This window comes from Podarcis liolepis (genome assembly GCF_965112155.1).
Source record: "Podarcis liolepis genome assembly, chromosome: 5".
NCBI lineage: Eukaryota > Metazoa > Chordata > Lepidosauria > Squamata > Lacertidae > Podarcis > Podarcis liolepis.
In genome coordinates this window covers 69,823,353-69,850,588 of record NC_139556.1, presented here as the reverse complement: position 1 = coordinate 69,850,588, position 27,236 = coordinate 69,823,353, and the positions used below count along the sequence as shown (strand labels likewise).

At 45.6% G+C, this 27,236-nt stretch overlaps 1 protein-coding gene and 1 long non-coding RNA gene across 2 annotated transcripts; one reads left to right on the top strand and one right to left on the bottom strand.

Moving 5' to 3' along the window:
* Window positions 1–6,054: 6,054 nt before the first annotated feature.
* On the bottom strand, window positions 6,055–15,907 carry LOC310708085. Its single transcript, XR_014526841.1, has 3 exons — window positions 15,691–15,907; window positions 12,088–12,182; window positions 6,055–10,091 (listed from the first exon to the last, which is right to left on the bottom strand). It is a non-coding gene; the product is annotated as an uncharacterized lncRNA (long non-coding RNA).
* A 224-nt stretch (window positions 15,908–16,131) lies between these two features.
* On the top strand, window positions 16,132–18,136 carry FOXL2 (forkhead box L2). Its single transcript, XM_083504718.1, has one exon. The coding sequence runs from the start codon at window positions 16,330–16,332 to the stop codon at window positions 17,575–17,577; it is 1,248 nt and encodes a 415-aa protein (XP_083360844.1). The 5' UTR covers window positions 16,132–16,329; the 3' UTR covers window positions 17,578–18,136.
* Window positions 18,137–27,236: the final 9,100 nt, after the last annotated feature.

The window sequence follows — 27,236 nt, the reverse complement described above, 5'->3', positions numbered from 1 at the left end:
AGGAGAGTTTCAAAAGTAGCTGAGGTGTGAAATTCCATATGGTAAAAACACATGGATGAGAGAGGTACAGTACTCATTACTGTCACTGCGCCGCACTTAGCAGCACCTAACTCGTGCTATTGGTGCTTTTCTATTTATAATCTATATTGCAGCCTCCCTAAGATGTGTGGTGTACTGACATCTGCTGTGTGCTTGACTAATACAGCACGAAGATTCAAAGGTATGAAACATGTATTTACAATTTGGTTGGTAGGCTGCTTGTTGCCAGCATGCATTAGGCTGTTTTGATTGCTTAGAGGAGATACTGCTTTCAAGTACAAATTAAAAACAGACTCTCTGCCCCGAGGACCTTACAATCTAATTGTGGTTATTCCATTGGAAGAAACCATAATCCTGTCGTTTTCAGATTCTAGTGAGGTATATTTTGGAGGTGAACAGAGGAAATAAGCATATCTTTTAGTTGCATTTTATGGGTTTTAACTTTAACAAGGGTTGCTGCCTTACAATTTGCTTAGTAAGGTATTGTCCTCCTGACAAATCCCTTCAGTGCTGTATAATAGAAACATGTGGCCCAATTCTATGCAGGCCTACTGAGAAATAAGCCCTATTGACTTCAGTGGGTCGTTTGAGCTCTACAGGTTCTTTTTAGAGCAAGTGTTCAGAGCAAACATAGCATTCAGACTTTAAAACTTATGCAAAACTGGTATGATAGAGTTTGGAAGGTTGCACTTGTAGACAAACTAGCACAACATTGCAGAATAGTCAGAAGTGACATTACCAGTGATAAATGTTAAGATAACTTGTCTCTCTTCATTTCTTTCATGAATTCTTCACAAGACCACTAGACCACTTTATGTTCAATTTTCTTTTTGGAGATATATGTTACCCTGAACAATTAAAAAAAAATACTCATTTATTACCATAGTCTATTCACTAACTCTTTGAAAGGTTCTATAATAGCCAAGTGGAATTTGAGTTTCCCCTTACATCCCACACTATCCTCAGCATTGTAACGTAAAAATAAGTTTCAAAAAATAAGTGTAATTTCACTGAAATAATTTTGGATGAAGCAAATTCATTTAGGGACTGGAGAGTTTTAAAAGCTGCTTTCTTTACAATTTCATTCCAAAACAATGTTGCAAAGGTGAGTTCTTATTAGTCCTGGACCAAAATTTTCTCCCATGTTTTTAATGATAAAATAAATTGCATTTGGAAGTAATGAATGGGGAGAGAAGATTTCATTGAAATTTTCATAGTTGGGGTGTAGGATTTTTGTCCCACTTTTGTTACTTTGCAGGGGAGTGCCTTTTCTTTCATTCTGTAAATAATCCCAGCAGTGGTGTGCACTCTGCAGCCTTCCCAGGCGCCTTCACCTCAATTAAAACCCAGGGGTGAGGCATCATTAGGTAACATCATTGGGGCTGTTTCTGACAAGTAAGTGTGGGAAGCCAGGAAGGCTGCAGTGTGCTGGGTAAATGTTTCCTGGAAAGAAACACACATCCCTTCGCCCACCTTGCAATGATAGTGTGAACTCAAATAAAGAATGTTTAAAGTTCCCTGAGAATGAGGCAAGCAAATGGAAGCTTCTTTTGGATGGAAGGAAAACTTCAGAGAAATTGGAAGACCGATTTCAGCACAACACTATTTCTAACCCCAGCCTTAAATAATTCCTTCCCCAAGCAAACCAACTTGGACTCTAATCCAATTAACATAACCTACTCCAGGGTCATATCTCATTTGATAGACAAATACTGAAGACCAGACATCAATGTATTTTACTTTTGAAGAGTTATGGCAGATGGGACCTTGTGGCTGTAATCCTTTGTATATTTTCCTGGGAGTAAGCACTATTGAACCAAGTGGGGTTTACATGCATAGCATTGCACAGCATGGCACTCAAAATCTTGCAAAATATGTTTTAAGACTAGTTGTGGTTTCAGCCTTTACCAGTTCAATCTCTTTGTGTGACAGTGCACTTGAATATATGCAAGCATGCATCCAGAAAGATGGATTAAGTATAGACCACACCATTGCAATTTTTAAAAGATAAAGAAATCATTTTTTCTATCATCTGCTATGTATAATCTGAAAGCTAAATTTAGCCAAAGCTTAGTTCATTGCATTAGATAATTTACCTCCTTAGTTCTAGTTACAAGTTATCTGAAGAAGTGTGCATGCACACGAAAGCTCATACCAATAACAAACTTATTTGGTCTCTAAGGTGCTACTGGAAGAAATTTTCTTATTTTGTTTTTCCTCTTTAGAAATGCTAAGATGCTACTCTAAGATTGATAGTCATGAGCAGAACCTTAAAAACGTCTGGTGCGTTGCTATATAACGATTTAGACTGTCATGGTTTTCTTCCAGTGCAAAGAACACTGGGAATTGTAGTGTGGTCAGTTGCAGAGAATGACCTGTTTGGTATCATAGGAACATAGGAATCTGCCTTATACCAAAGCAGACCATCGGTGCAGCTGCTGTCCAGAATTTCAGGCAGGGAAACTTTCCCAGCCCCACCTAAAAATGCTAGGTCTTTTTTTAAAAAAGATATTTATTGCAAATTTTAAACAAGAAATCACCAAACATATAAAATACCATCACCAAGATATAACAAACAAAAGAGAACAGAGAAAAACAAAAAGATAAACATAGAATAGAAAAAATATAACGATAACAACTATCCATAAATCATATTTCCATAACCTTTCGACTTCCTCACATCTCCCTTTCCTGCGTTCTCAATAATAAAGTTATAAGCAGCAATTTATTGCCTTATTTCAGTTCTTATTTTGTAATTCTCAAATATTATGTCTCAGACTTTAAATATTTTTATCCAATACTTAACTGCTTAGTTTAAACATAATATTGCTTCAAATTTCATCTTTTTCTTAAACATCACTTATTCTCGTATATCTTTCAACTAAATTACTGATGCCATGTTGTTTTCTATCGTGCATTTTCTTAACATTCATACAGCTTATAATGTTTTTGTAAGTAGTCCTTGAACTTTTTCCAGTCCTCTTCCACTGTCTCTTCTCCCAGGTCTCGAATTCTGCCAGTCATTTCTGCCAACTCCATATAGTCTATCAGTTGCGTCTGCCATTCTTCCAGCGTGGGCAAATCTTGGGTCTTCCAATGTTTTGCGATAAGTATTCTTGCTGCTGTTGTTGCATACATAAAAAAAGTTCTATCCTTCTTTAACACCCTCTGGCCAACAATGCCCAAAAGGAAGGCCTCTGGTTTCTTAGGGAAGGTATACTTAAATACCTTTTTTAACTCATTATAGATCATTTCCCAAAAGGCCTTAACCCTCGGGCAAGTCCACCAAAGGTGAAAGAATGTTCTTTCAGTCTCCTTACATTTCCAACATTTATTGTCATGCAAATGGTATATTTTTGCAAGCTTGACTGGGGTCATGTACCACCTATATATCATTTTCATAATATTTTCTTTCAAGGCATTACATGCCGTGAACCTCACACCGGTGGTCCATAACCTTTCCCATAAAAATGCTAGGTCTGGAGCAGATCCGCTCCACGTAGCAGTGGGGAGGAGTTGCAGTGGACCACGTGGCCACCAACTCCCCTCCGGGGGCGGGGGACTGAGTCCCGCATCACCTGGAGGCTCCCTGGCTGGGAAGGTGGGGCTGGGACCCATTTAGACAAAGGCACAAACCGGAGAGCTTTCTCAGGATGCTTTGAATTCCAAACTACTTTCCTCCCTGACCATTGTGGCTGTTGGGAATTGTCGTCCAAAATATATGGAGGGCACCAAGTTGGGTGAAACTGATATAGATATGTCCTAAGGCTTTTTCAGACCTTCCTGTAACATGTAGCTTGGTTTGTTTCCCTGAGTAAGCTATGTTTCACTAAGCATATCATTCCATGAGATGATCCTCCAACTCTACAATTCTATGGTTCTGTTATTTATATGGTTTATCTGCCATGGGATTCCTCAGCATCTGGATGATCAGCAGTTAGTTAGTCATGTTCTCTGGTTTAAGGTAAGGGATGCGGGTGGCGCTGTGGGTAAAACCTCAGTGCCTAGGACTTGCCGATCGTATGGTCAGTGGTTCGAATCCCCGCGGTGGGGTGAGCTCCCGTCGTTCGGTCCCAGCTCCTGCCAACCTAGCAGTTCGAAAGCACCCTTAAGTGCAAGTAGATAAATCGGTACCGCTTTATAGCGGGAAGGTAAACGGCGTTTCCGTGTGCTGCGCTGGTGCTGGCTCGCCAGCTGCAGCTTTGTCACGCTGGCCACGTGACCCAGAAGTGTCTTCGGACGGCGCCGGCTCACGGCCTCTAGAGCGAGATGAGCACGCAACCCTAGAGTCGGACACGACTGGCCCGTACGGGCAGGGGTACCTTTACTGTTTTAAGGTAGATCGCTGGGCCCTATGAAATCATTGTTACCTTATTTACACATTGCCACAGACAGATATTCTGTAAAACGTGTTTACTGTTTCAGTGATGGCTAGGGGTTCTCCTTCAAATAGGAAAGAATTCCTGTTTGTCAAAAATGTCACTAAGTTTGCCTCAGTATCACTGACAAGCAAAATGCTGATACAGGCAATGACATTTATCTGAATTCTTAAAATGTAGCCGAATTTTCATTTATGCAAAATTTCATTTTCTGCTCTAGAAAATGGCCACGGCTGAGCATTAATTCCTGTTTCTTGTCTTTGAAGCTGAGCCAAGCTGTCTATGTTTACAGCTTCCTAAAGGGACATCAGTTCTCTTTTGTTTCAAATGGGGAGGCTGGCCTGTTTGTTTTCATTTGCAATGTTCAGCAGCCTTGCTGTAGGCCAGTGACTGCAGGACAGCAGCAACACAGGATAATCACAGCAGTCAGTAAGCCTGTAACAGCCAACTGGATGGCCAATCTAACACTGCATACACCAAGAAAGAACAACAACACTGTTTACATTTTATCACATGACCAATTGTGTAAATTCAGTAAGGTTTTGAGAATAAAGCTCTCCCCGCCACCCCCCGCCCGGCTGCCGCCTTGTGAGTTCAATCAGCATGCTCCTTCAGAGTATCTCTATTTTTGAATGAATGCAGGAGTACTTTTTTGTATTTTGAGACTCTTGAAAATAGGTTAGAGTTTAGAATTTTCATCTTCACACACGTTACTCATTTGTTCTTGTCTGCAGTGAAAGACATTCACGCAAGGGAGGATACTGTGTGGCGGAAGATGCTATTGGTTGGGGATTGGATTTGCCCCTGCCCTGAGGAATATGGGATGGACACCATTGGAGTTGAGCTGCCTTTTACAGCAAGGCAAGGGTTAATATTAATATCAAATAACATTTTGCCTTCAGAAAACTGTAGTCCTTTTGACACTTTAATTTCTTGGCTTTCTATTGATGCTAGTCATACTCAGTGTAGACCCATTGAATTTAATGGGCATGACTAACTTAGCTTCATTAATTTCAGTGGATCTACTCTAGGTGAAACTTAGTTGGATACAACCCAAGGTTTAAGATGGATCCCCTCCCTCCTGGGTTGTGGTTTTGTTTCTGGGGCATCCAACAAATTTAGTTTAGTGACATTCTCAGGGTTCTGTTCTACAGCTCCCTGATCTCTGCACAGTTTCCTGGCAAAAAGGAATAACTATTATAGTGTAGAGACTGTGCTGCTACCTTTCCTGTAGCATGTAACAAGTTCTTGTTTTCTTGAATAATCTGTGTTTGTTTAATAAAGCACATCTCTTGCTCTCTGCTATGGGATTCCTCGGCCATTCACCTGCTTATGCCATACTAACATCCGGATGAATGTAGATAATACATGCCTTTCTCTGTTAGACTGCCAGTCCAGCCATACTTTTCTGTAAATAAGTCCCATTAAACTCACTCGGGTTACTTCTGAATGTATATAGGATTTCAGGGTTAATCATTCTTGAGAAATGTTAGAGGATTTCCACAGGGGTAGATAGACATGTTAGTTTGTTAGAACAAAAACAGGATAGTCTTGAGTCTTAAAGAAGGTTTCATAGACAAGAAATGAGACTCAATGACTTTCATGTCACTTTCACAAATTATATTTATAGAGCAGGAAAACTTTATCGGGGATTAACAGTGGGAAACAACAACCTTTGCAAAAAGACTGTGGGGAATTTGTTAAAAGCATGAGCCTTAGTGCACAACGCACAGCTCTTTGACTTCAATAGCAAAATACTCATGGACTTCAATAGATCAGATATACTAGGATATTCTCCTATGCAAAACTCAGAGAACAGAACAGTTCTTATTTCATCTGGGTGTGCATGGGGAAGCATACAGTTTATACTCGCTGGAAGACATGCATTAGGTGTTTTTAAATACCCCAGCATTCCAACAGTGTGATCTGCAGTGCAATTAAGCCAAGCGCTTAGACTCCTGGAGCCTGTTTAATTCCATTATGAAGTTGATAGCAAAGGCATCTCGTCCCTAAGCATTTTTGCCCTGAACCAGTGACAATAATCTGGGCTCCAACTGAATCTGATTAGTGTTGGCATGTGCATTTCTACCCCATACAACCATCACACCCTACATGTAAAGCACATGGCTTCTCCCAAAGAATCCTGGGAAATTGTAATCTGCTGAGGATGCTGCAGTCCCCAAAGCCATGTGCTTTATGTGTTCTTTAAATGTACAGTGTGACTACACTAATGCAGTATGTGGGGGGAAATCCCATTTATTTCTGCTGCTGCCTATGAATTAACAGGACTTGCTCCCCCAAGAGCTAATCAACCTGAATGCAGATATATGGGTTCAACAGTGATGTAGAACAAAGTTTGATTTGGATTCTGGGGGGTTGAAGATTTTGACCAGGCCTGACTAACTGTGGCTATCCAAATGTTGGGCTCCAACTCTCATCAGCCGCAGCCAGCCTAGCCAATGGTTAGGGATGATGGGAGCTGTAGTCCAACAAGATTTGGAGCCACAGGTTACCAATCCCTGATTTTGCAACCAAAAAACCCCCACCCAAGTATATTAAAGTTTGCTTGGGGGTTTTTTAATGCTCAGCTGACTAGTTCCCCTCATGTAATGCAACAATTTATGAATGACACAACTAAAGAGTAATGTTTGTTTGGGTGAGTTCAAAAATGATTCAAGGAGTTCAAGAGAGTTATAGATTACTACAGGATATCCTGAAATCCATAGGCAGCAATCATATATCCATTTACCAGGCAATAAGTCCCATTGAACTCAGTGAGTTTCCTTCTGAGTAGACATACATAGGATTGCACTGTTTGTTTTGTTCTTGTTTGGTATGGAAAGCAGCTCTCAGTAATTTGGGGTGCATGGTCTGGGAGCATCTTTCTGAGATGCCCCTGTTCTTTGTTCATGGCATGTTGTAAGTTTGGATTGCATAGACTGCATAGGATTGCATAGTCCTGTTCTGTAGTCAGGACTTGGTGACTGGATTTCTTTCTACTGTGTGATTTTATGGTATGTGTGTAGACACATATGAAGAAACTCAGTATCATAGGTGTACTACAGAACTGCAGTTAATCAAACAAATACTATATTCTGAAAAGGATTTTCAAATAAACAGCTTTTCCATTTCTATCATTTTTGTTTACTAACGAAAGAACAAAAAGAAAGCCATTCCATCAGGCAATTTGCATAAATAAGGTTGTATCATTATATGTTTGGGAGGCCTGTTTAGGTAGGTAATAATGACACCTAGATGCACCTAGATGCACATAACATGCAAGCGTCTCAAGTGATTGTTGATTTTGGCTGATTAGATGCCTGGTTGATTAAATAAATGCACACATTGAAAATCCTCAATTAAATTACTCATCTGAGGCCTGAGCATAATTTGCATGTCAGTAACTCAATTTGAACACTCAAAATACCATTTTCAGTGTGGCCGCATATTCCTTTTTGGTGTTCCTATTTATGGATCTGTCTTTGCAATGCTCCGGCTATACTTCTATATGCATATACTGCCTGCCCCCCCCCCCACAGGCAAACATGTACAATGTATTGTTTTGCATGTAATGCATACATAAATGTGTGTGCATATATGTGGGTTATAATCAAGCTTAGTCTCTTTAGGAGAACCCTAAAAGTGTGGGTATAAATAATAAACTTATTATTATTATTATTATTATTATCATCATCATTATTATTCATCTTGTGAAAAACCAATCTGAACCTGATGCAAAATCCCTCCTTCAAGAAAAGCTTTCCCTTCCATTTCCCACACTTTATTTCCTTTGGTCTCCTTACTTTTAGAGGAAAGAACAGTGCCTAAAATGCCATGTTTATGTGTATGCCTGTTCCTTTCCCCAATTGTTATTGGAACAAATAATCCAGGATCTTTAAATAAAGCATGGCGAGTTTATAAGGGGCGGGTGGGAGAGAGCGACTTCTGTAAAGACTGTTTCAAGATAAATCAATTCTCGAAACTGTTGATGCCGCAAGCCTGCTGAAAATAGGAAATAGGGGAGGGGAGGAGGTAGGTACCTCCAAACAGCAACCCCACGGCTTTTCTTCTTGGGAACGAAGGAGATCACATTCTCCGCCGTTTCATCTTGCTGGGGGTCAATCTGTGCAAGGCTCGGTTCATTCTTAACAGATTGAGGTAGGGAACGAGGGCTTCAGAAGGGCAGGGTTCCTCTCCTGCCTCGGAATTGGTGTGAAATTGACAAGTTGCATGAAACCAGGCCGGAAAGTGGCAAGCGAGAAGTAGGTGATCGAGGGATCCGCAAACACGTTTCCCTTGGTGAAGGGTGGAGCGGGGGTGGGGGGAGGGGAAGAGATCCAGTTACCCCAGAGTCAGCTTCTTCTTCTTCCCACCCACCTCTTTTGAAATTTTCCAAGAGGATCTTGTGTTGTGTAATTTGTAGCCGCCCTTTCACAGCCTCTCTCCAAAAGAAAAAAGAAGAAGAAGTATGTTTACACGCTTGTGTGTGCCTGGCAAAAGTTGAAATTGAAGTATTCTGTTTTTCTTCGAGTCGGGCCGCTTGAGGACGAGACAAATGGCTTCGGTAGGAGCTTCCGAAAATTAAACAAAAGAGGCTTTGGGGAAGCGGGCCATTGTGAAGAGAGCTCTGTAGGTTTCGGGGAAGCGACCTCTGTACTTCCCTTCATATTTATTCCGTTGGAGTCAGAATAACCTTTACGTGGAATAGAGAGAGAGGAACCGGCTTCCCTAGCTGATCGTCCGTTTAGGGCGGGAGGGCGGCATAGCTGCAACAACCACCAGTATTAAAAGGTTTGAAAAAAGAAAGATATATACGTTTCTTTCAGCCTAGAATCGAAACTGTTCAGTTGATAATGATGATATGAAACAAAGACACCGGTCGGCTCTGATTGGCATGTATTTTTAAAAGAAAAAAAATAAAAGAAAAATATTTTTTAAAGAACAAATAAAGCAAAGAATTTAAATGTAAAGGAATAGTTCCCTGCTGAGCTTTGTTCTGGTATATTTCGCCTTACCAGGCAAGAGTTGGTAAGCCGGGGAAAGACTTTAACCACAAACTCAAACGTTCAAGTGCGGAAAAGATGGGACTTCTTGGCTCAGGTTGAAATATTATTTGATCCAATGGCGAAGCTAGTTGCTGTCGTTGTACCCTCTGAATTCAGATATAGATTACGTTACAGTGGTGTCGACGATCTGTTTGTTATACTCTCAGTGTCTTGGCCTTCATAAATTAAAAGAACTGTTTAAAATGAGTTTATAAAAATCATTGATTTCCCCACAAGGTGAATTCATTACCATCATAAGATTTCATTTCTTTACCTGTCGAAGAATTTTGAGGATGTTCAAAGCGGGCTTGTTCTTTTCAGTAATTTCTACTATGTCCGTGTTTTCTGTCATTTAACCCGCCATGCCATCTTTTAACAAAAACATGAGATGAAAGAAATGAGATATGGTAAAGAACTTCCATTGTGCCTTAGCCGTCAATGTGTGAGAAATTTAATCTGAATGGTCCAAATTCGCTGGATATCCTCGAAGCCACCCCTGGAAACGGTTTTTTTTTTTAAGGGCAATAGCCTCCGTTCAATAAGGAATTGATCTTAATAGGTTTTCAGGATCCTTCACGCTTTTGGTATTGTAGCCGCTTCACTTTGCCTTGCATTTCTTGAGTCTTGTCTGCAAGAACAAGAACAAAAAATTATATCCCCAGTATCTTATTTAAAACGCGCGCACCACCTTGCAACCCTGACATAAGATCCAGCCGAAGTTAGTCGTATTTTCCATTGCTGTCAATTGAAGAATTAATTGTGCGCTTAACTCTCTCTCTTTCTGAAACCAGTGCTACTTAAACAGAGGGAACCATCGCGTATTTACTCGGAGGTAAAACCCACTGCATTCAGTGGGGCCTAGAAATTGTTGAATTTCTAGTCAACAGAAGCAAGGCAATAAATGAGCACCATTTTTTAAAAAAGAAAAGAACTGTTGTGATATTTGGGTTAAAAACACACACAATGAAAACATCATAATCACCATTATCATTATTATGCTTTGTATTCCGTGGTTTTCTTCCCTTTCAAAATATTGTTTCTGTGAATACCCTGATCCAAGCCAACCATTTTACTCATCACCCTGAGTCAATCTGTGTGATTGAAAGCAATTAATATTTCCTGAGCCCGGGTCATTAAAATGAAATGAATGTGATTTTTTCCCCTTTGGCTACTTCCTGAATTGCCCGGGAGCATCTAGGCAATATGGTTTTCCAGCTTTCTACAGCTAACAGAGAAACTCAGCATGATTTTCGTTCATCTGCCCTTCCTTCTTAAGCGCAGAAAAGGATTCACCCGTGGAAGACTGGCTATTCCTTTCAGCGGGGATGGAGACTGCGCCACGGCGACCTCGATCCTAAACTGTGACTTTGAAGAAAACGCCGTAAGGGCCTTACTTCCAAGTTTAACCCGAATCCTAAACGGTTTACTTAGAAGTAAAGCCCGGTTTATTGCGACAGAACCTATTTTTCGGGGAATAGGAATCCTGTCGTTTAGATAAAAGAAAGATATGATCCCCTGGAAAACCTATAATCTGTGCCCTAGATTTATCCCTTCTTGAGATTATCCCGATTGCCAATAAACCGTAGTATCGGCAGCCGGAGTATTTCAGGTGCTGAAGTCTTGTTATGAGCAATGGCGTAGCGTGGGGGGTGCAGGGGGGGCCGGCCGCACCGGGCGCAACATCTGGGGGTTAGGGTTAGGGGGCGCAAATCCACGGGTTAGGGGGCGCAAATTACTTGCCTTGCCCCGGTTGCTGACAACCCACGCTACGCCACTGGTTATGCGTGTCCATGTGATTATGATTTATCTCCAAGTTTACATTTCAAACCCCGCTAAACCTGTCGCTCTACTTAGCCGTGAATATGTTGAATTTCAACCGACTGGATCTAGATCCAGTTATATCTCGGATCCCGGTGCGTTGGTTTAATTTGGATAGAAAGCAGGTCGTAATCTGATGGAGATGCCAAGACTAAACCCTCCGTGTGGGCTTCAGTAGTTCCAGGTTCAGATCCAGATACAAACTTGTGCCTGGCAATGCGATCCTGACCGTGCTTGCTCAGTTGGACCCTCTTCAATGGAACTTGCTGTCATTGGAACTTACTCGCTGTTAAACTGCCATGTGAGTTGCAGCGTGCGCAGCCTTTTCTGCAGGAATTCAGCTCCACTCCCGATTGCTTATGAATTTTAGAACTGGACCTTGTGAACCAGAATCCACTTTGGCTGAACGCAGATATACCTTCGCCTCTGTGCATTGCACGTCCTTTCTAATTGCATGACGTTTTAGCCCTGAGTTTGGGGAGAAAAGGGGATGAAACAGTGGCATCCTTAAGAATCTAAGGGCATCTATAAGAAAAAACTGATTGTACCCCCTTTCCTTTTTTGCGAGGTGGGAGGTGAAACCCTCCCGTTCAAAGAGAGAGGTTTCACAAATCACCCCTTCAAGAAATTTATTTCTTTATCTGCGGAAGATGCTAAACCTGCTGATGTATACAGTTATCCCTTAGCCCTGATAAGAGTGACCTCGAAGTCAATGCCTGGGAAATAACATCTCGATCCCTGGACGCTTAATATTTACAGGCTGGATGGAGCCAGAGCAAATTAGGTACCAACCTAGATAAACTTACCTGGGAGTAAGTCCTATTGACCTCAGTGTGGCTTACTCTTCAGTAGGCATGCTCAGTAGATTGTACTGGAAGCGGCGCTTAGTTCCCCAAGAAACCTGCGGAGAAAGTCTTGTCAGTCTCGAGTTCAGCTGCAGACCTTGCTGCGCCCTGACCTAGGAGTAAGTCTAGTTGGCTTCAGCGGGGCTTGCTCCTGAGTAGACATGCGCTGTCACTTCCTTCGGATCCAACCTATTCCATAAACAACTAGATTGCTTCTGGAAAAGCTAAGCTGGATGGATCCTACCATTATTTTTTAAAATAATAATAATATCAATATTCTCAGGAAGGCTTGCCAAGCAGGGGCTGGCTGCCAGTGTGCAGGAAGAGGAGAGGGAGCAAGGAAAGATTTTCCTTGAGCGAAACAGTGACCCCCGCCAGTCATTCCGTGTCAGCCCTGCGCGCTGGGCAGAGACACCCACGGCTGTCCCCTCACCTTCTTCGCCATTTCAGCCCTCCTCCTCCTGAGTTTCTGATTTCCTGTCAGATCCCACTGAAGCGTGTGAGGAGAGAGAAAGAGAGAGTCCCCAGAAAGCCACCCTTTGGCCGAGCGCGCTTGCCTCTGTTGCCGCCCGCCGCCGCCTTTCCAGGCTTGGGAAGGGAGGGCTCTGCAGTCTAGCGGAGGTGATGACACACAGCACAATGCTGCCGCTACACCTGCGGAAGGAAATGCCTGCGAGCGGGGCGGGGTGGGGGAAGCAGCCCCGGCCAGCCTGGGTGGTCAGGGGGAAGGAACTGGCCCTCACTAGCTCACGCCACCGGCCTCCGAAAGAAAGAGCAGCCGCGGCTCTGAATCCCAGCAGGCGGCCGAGCGCTCGGTTTCCGTCGGGGGGCCAGGAGCTGGCCCCGTCGGATCCAGAGGCAGGGACTGCCCGCTTGCTTAGCAAAAGGGAAGCCAGGCTGCTGCAAAACCCTCGGGCCGGTTTGCTCCAGGGCAGCCCAGCTGGCCCTCGGGAATCAGACCCGCTTGAGTCGGCGGTGCTTACTTCCCAGTAAATGCGCACAGGGCGGCAGAGCCTCGCAGCTTATTTGGATCCACAGAGCCTTTGGGTGCGTGCTTGGCTTCCTACGTGGGAAAGAGGTTTCCCCGCCAGCTTCTCTGGGCTTAAGATTTCAGGAAGGGGCTGATCTAAATCCGAGAGCTCACTTTAAACACCCAAGCTCCAGAAAAGCAACAGAAGGGATTCCAACAGAGATGACTCCAATAGAAATATGCACTCCATTAGAAGCACACGAAGATAGATCCTTAGCACCTCGGTTGCAAACCAAAAATAATGCGCTTTAAAAAAAAATACTTCTGTCCTTTTATGTACCTCGTCTTAGTTGAAACATTGACTCAGGGGCTTCCTGATCTTTACCGACAGTCTCATTCTGTTCAATAAAACTTTTGGCTTTATTTTGCTTCTAGGCTGTAATAGTGTTATCAGCGTATGTAAGTATACAAAGATACAGGTCTTAACGGAAAAGAGAGCAGCACTTTCTGCGGTTGCTGTTGGGAGATACATTGTACAAACAATATGCTCTTAGGAGACTCCTGTTTCAATGTTTCAGTCCTAAGCCTACTTAATTGGAAGTAAATCCCATTAAATACATGTGGGCTTCCTTCTAAGTAAGCTTCCTTTTTTCCTTTTCGATGGCTGAACAAGTCGTAAAACTTGTTTGATTTTTTTACGCGTCCAATAGGAAACAGCATATATTTTAACATGTGACTTTTTAAGCTGCGAGAAACAGTCACACTTAACTTGGAAAGAAAGTTTTACTGAAAATGATGAAATTTGGAGGTAAATGCGTTTGGGACTGTTAGTGACCTGCCACAATTTGGTCACCTCAGTCTTTAACATTTTAAATCAGGAAGATATCAAATAAAACTGATTTTATTGATTCCGACAAAGGGAAGAGAACTATTGCCATGTGCATTTATTAGAAACTAATTGTCAAACATTCCATTTTTTTTTTTTTTAAAAGCATCAGGTACAGTTACAAAGAAATCCAGTTGTGTGAACGCAATAAGATAATCATAAATACACACACGCACGCACGCACGCACGCACCCACAGAAAGAGATCCTTTAAGTGCCTGTTGAGATCCATTGACACCAATGGGTTTTTCTTCTTCTTTTACAAATATTATATACGGGGGCAGAACCAGCGTGGTGATATTTCCCATTGTATTTAGCTCTATGCTCCACTCCCCAGAATCAAGCGTGCATAATTTCCGAACAGGCTACATAAACCATGGCGGCCAAGTCACCCTGATTCAAGGGCCTACCCACCCAAGGTTAAAATCTCTACAAAGCCCCGCAGCTGAATGGCTGAACAGAGTCACAAGAGCCCTTTCCAGGAGAGAAAATTACAGAGTGCGCAAGAACTGCGTTGACAGAGCCCCTTTCTCTTCTGGAAGTGAGGGCGGCCAGGACTGTCATGCCCAGAATGAATGAAATTATGTGCATTCGAAGCGGAAATGCAAGACCTGATGGTCCCACGTGGCCATACGAAATGAATGGCAAAGAAGGACAGTAAAAGGATCCTCACAGGCCCGTGGCTATTGAGAACAAGATGAGCAGTTGTTTACAGGTCACGGGAACGTGGAAGTGAACCATCTCTATTGGAGAAACATCAGAAAATCGAAGGCCCGGTAGCTAACTCGCTTGCTAGGCTTCGGTCCAAGGCCTCGCAGAGATCGAGGCTTCAAGGCCGGCCTGTGCGTGGGATTTGCCCGAAGGCACTGGAGCATCTGAAGGAAAGCTCGAGGAGGAGGCCCTTTCCTAGGCACCAATTAACCTGGGGAAACAGCAGCCTCCTCGAGCTCTTCCTTTCCCCAGCTCCCAACCCTCCTCATTCATTCGCTGATTTATTTATTTGTCTCGCTGCCTCCCCCCCCCCCAGACCTGGGGGGATGTCTCTGAAATCTAGAAACAAACAAGTGATACCTGAATGACATGTTTTTGAAAAACATCTTGTCCGGAGCCGGCAGCGAAGCGAGCTGTTCGAGGGCTTGTTTGCTTTTGTGCACGCCTAAGGTGAACTAAAAGGTTGCAAGGACAGAGCCCCAATATGCGTGGGATATTTATATTTTGATGTGTCAAGTGGGAAGGGCGCCCGAACTCGAATCTAAGTAGAAATCACGCGGCTCGTTCTGTCTCTAGATGGACAAGATAGATAGGCAGAAAGAGAGGGGGAGGATTGTGACACCCCTTCTGTGTATTAGCTTCCTTAAAATATATGAGGAGGGCGTGCAACTTTGTACTCTCAAACAAGGTGACAATAACAGCAACACTTCTTTGGAAAACAGGCGTTGGAGCAAGACGTTGTCACCTTTCCAAGCCGAGATCCTTCAAACTGCCTCGCGTTCCCAGCCTACGTTTTCCAGAGCAACCTCACTGGACATCCCTGAGATGGTGGCTTCCGTCAGCGGCCCCCAGCCAGCCAGCCAGCCGTCCATCCCGGCTCACTGAGGAGCCCCTACCTCCCCAGTCGACAGATCGCCCTTGCAAATTTGCAATCTCTTTGCAGCGTGGAAAGAAGAGAAATGTTTTCCCCCACACCAACCCCCCCCCCTTCTCCTCACTTGTTTTGCTCCTAAGCTGCCTCGTGCAGGAGTCGCCAGAGACGCAGCTTCTTTCTTTTTCTCCTGCCGTGGATTCTTGCCCTCGCCTCTTCCCACCCCCGCCCTTCCCTCTGCTCTGGGACCCCCAGGGGGCTCCAGCCTCCGGATTCCTCGCTGGGGTGGACTTGCGCGGTTTGACTTCGCCATGAACTCGCCCGTGCCCAGCTGGCTCCCAGGCTTGTGGGACGGGTGGGGGAGGGGGTGGCACAGTGAGAGAGAGAGAGAGAGACGGGGGGGGGTGCGATGGGAGAAAAGGGATCCTGACGAAAGCGGAACTCGCCGGAGCCCATACAAATCAGAGGAGAGCTCGTCCAGAAGTTGAGTGGATATCTGAGCCCGCTGATCAGAGGCTGCCTCTTGCAAGGGAGACAGAAGCGTAGAAGAGGAGGAGGAGGAGAGGAGGAGAAGTGGGTGGGGGACAGAGAGAACCAAAAAGCCCACCAGACTCAGGCAGGACTTAAAGCAGGCAGGCGGGACAGGCGCTCCCAGCAGATCGCCCTGAGAGATCGAGGGGAGCCTCCTTCGGGATCCGCAAGAGACCCCCTGAAGAAGAAGGCGCCTCCGAGGGGCGCAGCCATCGCAGCAGCCGCAGGTGGTGCCATGATGGCCACCGGCTACCCAGACCCCGCGGGGCCCGAGGACGCCGTGTCTCTCCTGCAGCAGCAGCAGCAGCAGCAGCACCAGGCCATCAAGGAGCCCTGCCTGGGCGGCGAGTCGGCGGCTGCCAAGAGCGAGCTGAGCCCGGCTGCCCCTGCCAAGGCTTCCCCGGCGGGATCGGCGTCCGCCTCGGCTGCGTCGGCGCCTCCGGAGAAGGGCGACCCGTCTCAGAAGCCCCCTTACTCGTACGTGGCGCTGATCGCCATGGCCATCCGCGAGAGCGCCGAGAAGCGCCTGACGCTGTCGGGCATCTACCAGTACATCATCGGCAAGTTCCCCTTCTACGAGAAGAACAAGAAGGGCTGGCAGAACAGCATCCGCCACAACCTGAGCCTCAACGAGTGCTTCATCAAGGTGCCGCGAGAGGGCGGCGGGGAGCGCAAAGGCAACTACTGGACGCTCGACCCGGCCTGCGAGGACATGTTCGAGAAGGGCAACTACCGCCGCCGCCGCCGCATGAAGAGGCCGTTCCGCCCGCCCGCCGGCCACTTCCAGCCGGGCAAGAGCCTCTTCGGCGCCGCGGCCGAGGCGGCCGGCTACGGTTACCTCACGGCGCCGCCCGCCAAGTACCTGCAGGCGCCTTTCCTCAACGCGGCGGCCGCCTCTTGGTCCCTGGCGCAGCCCGCGCCGCCGCCGCCGCCTCAGGCGCCTCAGGCGGGAGCCTACGCCGCCTGCACCATGTCGGAGGGAGCGGGCGGCTCGGGCGCCGGGAGCGGAGGCGGCGGCTCGGGGGCGGGAGGCGGCGGTCCCCTCAGCCCCGTCGGCGGCGGCGTCAAGGGAGTAGGCCTGGCGGCCGGGCCTGGAGGCGCCGCCGCCTCAGCGTACGGGCCTTACTCCCGCCTGCCGGCCATGGTGAACTCGTACAACGGCATGGGGGGCCACCACCACCACCACCACCCGCACCACGCGCACCACGCGCACCACCACCACCCGCACCACCACCACCAGCACCACCACCACGCGGCCGCGGCGGCCCAGCAGCTCGGAGCGGCGGCCGTGGCGGCGGCGGCGGCGGCGGCTGCGGCGGCCGCCACGGCAGGGAGCGGCTCCCCGCAGGGCTCGCCCAACGGGCCGGCGGGTTTGCAGTTCGCGTGCGCCGGGCGCCAGCCGCCGGAGCTGGCCATGATGCACTGCTCCTACTGGGACCACGAGAGCAAGCACAGCGCCTTGCACTCCCGGATAGACATCTGAGCGAGCGGAGGGCCCGTCCGGGAGAGAGACGGCAGGCAGGAGAAGAAGAAGAAGCGCCCTCGTCCTCGCCATCCCCTTCATCATCAGCATCGTGTTGGATTTCTCTCCCTCTCCCTCTTGTAATTCCCCCTTCCCCCCCCCCACCCGCTGCTGAAATGGGACAGTGACTTTGAGTGCCAAAACGAGAACCACGCGCGCGCCAACCCCCCTTCGCCCAAGTCCTGTGTGCCTGAAATCATACAGATCCTCTCCGTGAAGGCAGCGTAAGTTCAGAGGACTTCCACGCCCATCCTCATTGCTGCAGGAGCTCCGTGGGTCCTTTGGTTCTGCGTTTCTTTTTTCACTGGGTTTTAGGGTTAGCGCGCGCACATCAAGGTGGCCGAACAGTATTTGCCTTTTGTTTTCCTTTTTGCATTTCCTTGAAATTAATATCCCCATCATAAGCACTGTTTGGTTAGAAGTGTTGTTGGTTAGAAGTGTTGCTCACTGGTACGTAAATCGCTTCATGGTCGAGGTATTGGTCTCATTGTTTTCGCGGGGAGTTTAAAGAGAGTGAAGGTGGGGGATTTTTATTTTTATTTTTCTGGGGGGGGGAGAGAAAAATAGAAGAGGGGAAAGCGCTTAGTGGGTTAGGGACAGAATTTTAAACTAGAAGAGGTCTGTCGGGTTAGGGAGGGAACGTGCCGTAGCAATAAGCTGCTCTGCCGCCGGGTTGAACAAAAGCACTGAAAAATAATTCCGTTTTGTTTTTTGTTTTTTTTTGCAGAATTCCTGGCGCTAGCCAGAAAAAGTCAGCTAGGTTTATTGCGAAGTACATCCTATTAAAGTTAAGATGGGGTTTCAGCCGTCCAGCAAATGGAGAAGGCAGAGAAAACCCCATTGAAATAAATTAATTTAACAATATGCTCCAGCGTTTACATCCCTTTAACAGCGGCAGGGTTTAAGCACGAATAACTTTGCAATCCACAGCCATCTGATTAATGATAATGAGATAGGATTGCATTTGATGGCATCTGCCAACCATAAATGGAATAATTTTACTAGACTATTTTTCCAGGTGAGGTGGCTATTTTAAGCATAGCACTGCGGATGAAAATTCATTTGAAAGGATGAAGAAAAACCCAAATCACGCACACTGCATACTTGGAATTTAATTTAATTCCAAGTGTATTTTTAGAGGTGCCAAAGACTCAGCAGTTGTTCCTTGTCAGTTTAATTCACACCTCGGATACACTTGGTCGGGTAGTTCGGCCCAAAACAGTTTCAACAAGATTTAGCTCCAAAATATATTTGGGGATGAGCGAGGAAAACCGGTTCAATTCCTAGGGAATGAATTTAGGACCGGGGTCCAAACGTTCAAATTAAAGCTGAGGAAAAACTCCTTTGAAAAACTGCCTTGGGGGTGATCCCTGTATTTTGAAATTCTGCTGATGCGGAATTAAACAAGTGTAAGGCACTAACTCTTTGCCAGTCTGATCTCATTCACGGTGATAACCGATTATTTTTATTATAATTTCCTAAGGGGAATATTGCACTTCTTCAAAGATTTATGTTTCTATCCAAAGTAGTACTTATTTGGAGACTGTATTTGAGCAAGAACAGCCTTTTATACAGTATCTAGTAGCCATGTTGATTTGATTGTTGAAACGCGGAGGAGATTTGAGAAGAGTTGTGGGAACAATAGGTGTATATGTATATGTATTTTTTTTTAATAGAAAGCGTTCTCTCAAGATAGAGTAATTTTATACGAGACTATAATTATTCGGACAAAACAAGACTGTTTCCCGAAATTATTGTTAATAGTAATAATAATGGAGACTATTTTTCCAAATGCAATTGTTATATTTTTATTTTTATTTTTCAATGGATGTTAAGAGTGATTTTTAAATATTTTTTGACCCAGACGAATCTCCGTTAGATTCTTATCATCTTCTTTTTCGAACAGAGTTGCAATCCTAAACCCTGGGAGAGCTAATGTAGGGGGGGAAAGTGTTTTTAATTGGGGGAGGGGGCAGGTATTAATGATTTCCTCAGTGTCTGTGTAAACAAATAGATATTTGGTATTCTGCCACCCTGGGACCAACTTTTCTAGAATAACCTAGCACTTTTATTGTATATCGTAGCATTGTATAGTCTCCAATAAAATGTGGTTTTGTTCTCTTTTACTAGAGTTTGATTTTCCTTTTGTCAAATATTTAATAATTTAATTGGCTTATCCTCTTTCTGACACACCTTAAAAAGTGACGCTTTGGTAATTAACGTGTGGATTTTGGTGGAACGGCTGCTAACAGCATTTGGAAGGCTTTTATGGTCGTGTGTAGAATTGTCAGGCCCTCAGTCGCTGGTTAGATTATTCCTTCTCCCCGCAACGCTCCCCCACCCACTCCAATCGTTAAAAAACAACATAATCCGGGGAAAAAAAGACTTTAAAATACAGTCCTCTAAAAGGCTTCTCCCGCCTCTGCTCGCCCCGGTTTTTGCTCACCTGAAAATACAATGGAAATAATTTACTTTCTGTTGGGCACGCTTCAATTGTGTTAAGGCTTACTTGTTTTGAAAAATAATGATAATAACCACAGCTGGCTATCTTAAGCACCTTTATTTGGAGTATCAGTGATGCTTCCTTCCAGGTAAATTCTGCTGAAATCACTGGGATTTATTTCCAAGTCAATGCGTTTTAGGGGCTGCGGTACCTAACAGCCTGGCCTTCTCGACCACGTTTGGTCAGAAGGTAAGTCCCATTGATTGCGGCGGAATTTACCGCTAAACCATTGCGCTTATTATGAGCGCTGGCCAACAGTCCAATGCTAGCGGTGTTCACTGGGAGATCTATATCCCAATGAAAGCAACAGGGTGCTCTCCTCAGGACATATGGCTGTAGAAGCACATTACCTGGCGAGGCTGGCTTTAGAAAGAGAGTAAAAAAAAAAAAGGGTAGAGTAAAGGTAAAGTAGAAAGAGCGTATTTGGAGCCAGGTCTCATCAAACTTTTATTGTAAACTCTAATCAAGTAGCTTAAGCCCGGCGTTCCTGGCTTGGGGTGATGGTTTGCTTGCACGCTTTTAATGTTCTTTCCATTCTGGCGTCTTTGTGCGTTGAAGAAGATGCCCGTGGCGCTTTAAAGACTTTTTTATGCGTAGTGGTATGAGTTTCCTTACACATTTTTGTTCACAAGAGAACAGGGATTCATGCAGAATTGCGGCTTGCCGATATCATGGAAGGTACAGATGATAGAGATCAGAGGCGGGCGGGAGAAGTCTGCGAGTGCGAAGAAATATCAGATGCTCGCGCTGTTCTTTTTAGTTTCGGAGAGCGAGGTCATTTGGGGAGAATGCCACCTTCTTGACGCGAGCACGGTGCTATTCTTAAGCTCGCTTGCACCAGCAGCCTGATCCTTAGCATGGCTACTCTGAAGTCAATTCCAGCGTGGTTCAGTGGGGACCGACTTCCTGGTGATTAGGCTTAAGAATTGCAGCCTTATTTGGAGGCAAATTCTGCGAGGATGACGAGGGCTTACTTCCAAGCAAATGCGCAGAGATGTGAATGCCCCTTTCATAATTATCCTATTTGGGGGCAGACTCTCCTTTTCAGTGATCCCTGTTCGATTCTTTTAATTGTCACTCTGTTGCTGCTATGGGAGGGCCCGCCTCTTTCAGACCTTTGGCTTTGTTCGTTTGCCAAGCGGCCTTTTCTTGACCAGGGATCCTAAACGCAGCTACTTGATAGCAAGCCCCATCCATTTCAACTGAGCAGTGGGCAAGGTTTCGAGTTCTCCGGACTTCTTCTTTTTTTAAACTATCCTGTGACGTTTAATGCTGTCCTTATGACAGTTTTATCAGGCTGTAATATTTGGGAACTCTCCCCACCCCCAGTCAGGACACCGTCAGGGCTACCTGCAAACTTTTGATCTCAGTCCAGTTTTGCATGTGTAAGATTAGGAAAATAGGCTGACAGGACCGCGAGGAAAACTAATTGGGGAGTGGAGGGGAATTTCACAGCGCAGAAGGCTGCTTGCTGGCTTTTGAAAGGAAGGAATGATTCCGCTGACGGAGGAAGCCCGGAGAATCTGTAGTCCCTCAGTCACTACCAAAAAGAGAAGTCCCACGCCGGATCCTGAACCCAGTTAAAGCCGAAGCCCTCGGGTGGAAGGCGGATTCATCCACCCAAGTCCTTCGGGAGTGCGTGACTGTGGAATAGTCAATTAAGGCTGCAGTCTTAACCCCGTTTACCTGAAAGTTAACCCCATTGAATTCAATAGGACTTATTTCTGATTAGTCACAGTTAAGCCGGCTCTGTAAGGCTCCCCTCGCTGACGGGGAGGGCTAAAGGTGGTCGCCCTATTCTTTCCCCTACACGTGTGTGTGTGTGTGTGTGTGTGTGTGTGTGTGTGTGTCGGCCACAAGAGATGTGGTAAAGATGGAAGTGTGCAGAAAAGCCACAACCTTTAGATAAGCTTTACACGATGGACCCTGCTCAATACTTGGCACCGGCCAATAATATACATGTGCACAGCGTTTGCATAGGCTAATTTTAAAAGTATATATGCCTTTGAGTAAATTAAGATGGTGGGTGTTTGGGGCCGGACCCTCATGGTGTTTTTCAAAGCACTCAGCCGTCCTTTAAGAAAAACCTTCCTTTTTTAAGTTTGTAAAAACTGAGAGGAAGGGGCAGGAGAGATCTAGGACCCCGAGCCAAAGACTCCTCCTGGTCTACCACCTTGCATTCGGCCGGGATCTTTCCTGCTCACGAGAAGGATGCCCCAGTGGAATCTACGGGGGATGTCACTCGACTTAAAATGGCTTCACTGGCTGATAGGAGAGAAAAAATGTTAGGGGAGAGAGCGGCCTTTGCAGAACGGAATGAAAAAGCCCGTTCCCAAGCTTCCACAACGTGCAGACATATGCAGGTAGATGTCATCACACAACACTTGGAGGTACGATCTGTTCCGAGGCAGGAAAGTTGAGCCCTGAGTCTCTGCTGTCGCGCTGGACCCGATCCACCTCTTCGGAGCACGTGGAGGCTCTCACCATCACGCATTGTAGCGGGTTGGGATAGATGACCCTTTGGGACTCTTCCATGTCCACAGTTCTATGATCCGCTGCCAGGCGGCTAGCGCTGCTCTGGGTGCGACACCGCGGCTCTTGCAAGGCTGTATTCAGTCCGCCGCGCGGGCTCCCCGCTGCCCTTCCGCCCGGATTGTCCCTGGCCAGCCTGATCCTCTGCGCGCTTCCTCCTGAATTCATTCCGATTTACTTTAACTATTCTAGACATTCCTTTGCTTGTTTCCTGGGAAGGAAGTCCCCCCGAGTTAGAGGGGACTTCACTCCCAGTGTAAGAATGCCTAGGGTTATACGCAGGACAGTTTCTTCAGAGTAATCCCGACCCTTGCCGAGCGTGTTTCCTTGCTTATCTGCTTCTATTTTTATTAATGAGGATCTGTTCGAGGTTTTAAAGGATTTTTATTGTTTTTAAGTAGGAATGTATTGTTCTGTGCAGCTCTGCGATCTCTTAGGAGAGCGGGGGCGCAATAGGAAAACGACAAATAAAATAAGCATGCATGGAATCTGTAAATGGTGGTGCCTACATTTTAAAACCTTATTCCCCGGCAAACCCTTCGCTCCCTAAATTGAACTTGAAGGGTTTGCAATCCCTCTTTCTGCAGGCTTCTTTTGAATTTGGCCGTGGGGGTTGTGTATAAATGGGAGCTTTCGGTGCGGGCCTGGACATTGAAATGAAGGCCGGGTATCGTCAGAGAAGTCTAAGTTACTTTTGGAATTGGAGGGTAGTTTGCGCCTCTGTGCAACCTTTCCTTCTCAGAGCACCAAAACCGGTTCCAAAACAGATTCTAACCCGCGTTGGACACTGCATGTCTGTAACCTAGGCTGCTTGCTTGATAGAAAGCCGTTCTGTACTCAATGGGGCTAATTTCTAAACGGGCATGGATAGGATTGCGCACTGAGAATATGTTATGGGTGAATTAAGGAGGAGTTCAGCATTCCACACCGGAATGTTGCCAAGGAGTTCTGTGGAAGCGGGAATAGCCTTGGGCTCATTTGAATCAGTGACCCGCTTTCGAACTCATCCCTCCAACACACACACACACACACACACACAGAGAGAGAGAGAGAGAGAGAGAGAGAGAGAGAGAGAGAGAGAGAGAGAGAGAGCGCTAGGACAGTTACTTAACTGCTTCCGGGTCCCGACGCCTTTGCCTGCGGGATGAGGGAAGCAGAATAATGGTTAGGGAGACTTGCATAAGGTGCGCCTTTTAGACACCCAGATCCTGAGCACCTTTCTTTTGTCCGATTTGTCCGCCATTGTTTTAAGCAGAGTGAGTTGACTGCCTCAAAGTAGCTCTTTGCTAGTACAATGAAAGGGCAGGAAATAGCTAATTGATGATGATGATACATTAACTATTATTGTTGCGTTTTTGGAAAATTGCCAGATAAGGTGAGAGGCTCTGGTGGGAGGAGAACCTTCTGCCTCGAGTACCAAAAATCAACTATCCTTGGGGACAACTACGCACCTTGACTATGGCCGGTGGCCGGGCAGTTTTGGGGCTGTCTCTATAAAAACGAAGGCAAATTCACAGGGAATTACTCTCCCTTGCACCTCAAATTAGGCATGAAATCCCAAGCAGGCTTATTAAGAAGCAAGTCTTACGGAAAACCGTAAACATAGTTAGAAGGTCGGGATGAAAATCGAGCCGAGGCAATCCCTCCGAGGAGCGGAGGTCGGGAATAGCTTGTACACACTTGCAAATAAAACTGACTTCAGCAAGCCGCGGTTTGTGCGTTTACAAATTACCCCCTCTCCATATAAACTCCTCCGCCGACTTATATCCAAACGTCCTGACTTTCCCACTAAGTGTGCGCGGAAGCGGGGGGGGGGGACACGACGACTCTGGAGCTAGGTGTGCGGAGCTAAATGCTCCAGTTGAGGGCTTGATCCCGCAGCCCTTAAAACCAAGCGAAAATATAACACCGGCCAGCTTGCGAACGATCCTGTGCCAGTTCAGTTCAATTGGTTACGTTCTCAAAGCATCTCTATAGATTCCGCGCAGATTTTCTCCTGGCTTGGTATAGAAGGAAAAAATCCCAAGCAAAAAAACAAACAAAAAATTGAAACTGACGGGTTTTGATTTATCGCATAGGGAGGACTAATCACATTCATAAATGTCTTCGGAAAGTCAATACATGTCTTTTTAATGTCAGGGGGAATAGAGTGTAGGAGACGCCGGGAGACTTTATTTGCGCTGTATGGGAATAGAAACTCTTGCGTTTCGGCTCTGAGGCTGACTTACTTCATTTTATGTTTTTCTCCACCCTGCTGACTGTTCTTCGGTTTGCTCACGACCTCTTCCCAACTTCTAGGTCCCAGGACTTCTCTGGAGCTTTTTGGAGGAGCGGGGAGTGGAGGGAGGGCTGGAGTGGCTGCCGCGATAATGCCTGCTTCCAGAACTTAATTTTAAAAACCTTGACCCTTTAGGCAGGATTCCAGCACAGTTCAGCATATTTTGAATGCGGGGGTGGGCGTGGGGGAGAGAATTAAGTCAATCGGACTTTTGTAAAACAATAAAATAAAATAAATGCTGCGCTTTGGCAAGATTGTGCACATTAATTTTCCTGAAATGTATTTATTTCACTTTCGCTCTCCCCCTGTGTGTATGTGTAAACATTTAGAAATGAAGGCTGCAATCCTGTTCCGGTGTTTTCCTGGTAGTAAGCCCCAGCCAATTCACTGGGAATTGCTTCTGAGTAGACGTAGATAGGCGTGTGCTATAAGTCTGCAATTTATAGCGCATTTACCTCGCAGTAAGCGCCACTGGACCCCACGGTCGAAGCAGCGTAGCTCTGGCTACCAGCTGCTGAGAGTCTCAGGTGGGCTTCCTGTGAGCATCTGGTTGGCAACGTTAAGAACAAGATGCTGGACCAGATGGGGCACTTAGGACAGGAGGCATATGCCTTCATTAAAATGACCGAGTCCCCCGTTCTCAAATACTATGTTCATTGGAAACAGCTATCACTTGTAAGAAACAGATGTAGCCGTGATAGTACATAAGATGCAAACCTTCCAAAATCCTCAGTTGGGCAATAGCTTTATTGAGACCAGTCAAAATGTCACAAAAGTGTGGCGAGCTACAGGCATCTCCAGAGCTCTTCCGCAGGGAAGACGTCAACACAACGCAAGGAGTGAGGAAGAGGAAGGGAGGTAACAATCAAGTACAGGCTGATGTTGTGTAAACTGCCTTCCAAGCTGTATCGATTCATAACGGTGAAAGGTAATTTCGAAATTAGCTGGGTTCTTCGTGAACCCTGGTGAGAGAGAAAGTTTTTATTTTACTTTTTACCCGAACTGTTCTAAGTGTGCTACAATATCTGTGGGGAGGATCAGCCAACATGAAATAACCGCCCGATCCTTCCTATATTTACTAGCAAGTAACTTCCACTGTGTTCATTGGGACTTACTCTCCTGTAACTACATCTGGCCAGGGGTACCTCTGATATCAGCTGGTAATGTAAGTATGCGCTTGACTCCGAAATCCTATGCACCCTGGATAGGAAAATAAGCCCAGTTTAAAACATTTGAGACAGCTATTTCCCTATAAACGGCATAGGATTGGGCTGCGAACCCACGGAAATGAATGTTATTTTAAAATCGTTTTAACTCTGGCTGGATAGGTACCTTAAATCTAAATACCGAGATCACAGCCAAAGATTAGAGTTAGGTTTGCTTAAACCTACTGATTTCAAGAATATGATGTGGGATTGAGACCCAAGTCCAAAACACATAGGGATGTATTCTACCTAGTTTTACGCAGAGTACACCCGTTGAAAGGAACAGGCCTACATTAGCCACGACCATTAATTTAAATGGGTGTACTCTGAGTAACAGTTAGTTGAATGCAATCCGTGGAGCAGAAATTATATTGCTAAGTACGCTCATCTTCTTTTTGCAAAATCCCATATATAGAGAAGGCGCATTTAAATTTCATCCAGTTCAGTGTAGGGTGCATGACTGTACAGGATTGTGGCTCGGATGCTTCGCAGCCGGGTCTAACACCGATCAGAATGTGTACGTGGAACAGCAGTCCGCGAAAGTTTATGCCATAATAAACTGGTGAGTCTTGAAGGTACCACAAGACTTTCTGTTGTTGTTTTCTGCAAGAGACTTAACAGGGTTACCCGGAACTCTAGAAATGTCTTGTTCTAGCACGCCTCTCTATATTTTTTAAGGAAACCAAAGATTAAAAACAACAACCTGGGATTAGAGCCAGATTTAGTTACGCTTAGACCCAGTGTGATCAATGGAATTTAAGATAGACTAATTTAAGTCCTATTGATTTCAACGGATCTCGTCTAAACATTTTAAAGTCTGGATCTAACTCCTAGTCAGTCTTTGAACATCCTGAGTCCAAAGGAAAAGCCTCTCTAAGAGTCAGGATTGAAACACAACCTAAAAGTAAACAATTTTAAATTGACTTGTGTAGGTTCCGCTGCTTTTCCTTTCAGTTGCGCTATTTGCATTAACCGGGCATTGATTGCAGCCATATGGTACCAGCCTCAGTGCTCAGTGAAGGAGTATGGCAAAAATAGCCTTTTTCATAGATATTGGGTTAAAACATGCTAACAACCTAGGGTGTAGTCAACTACGTTTTAC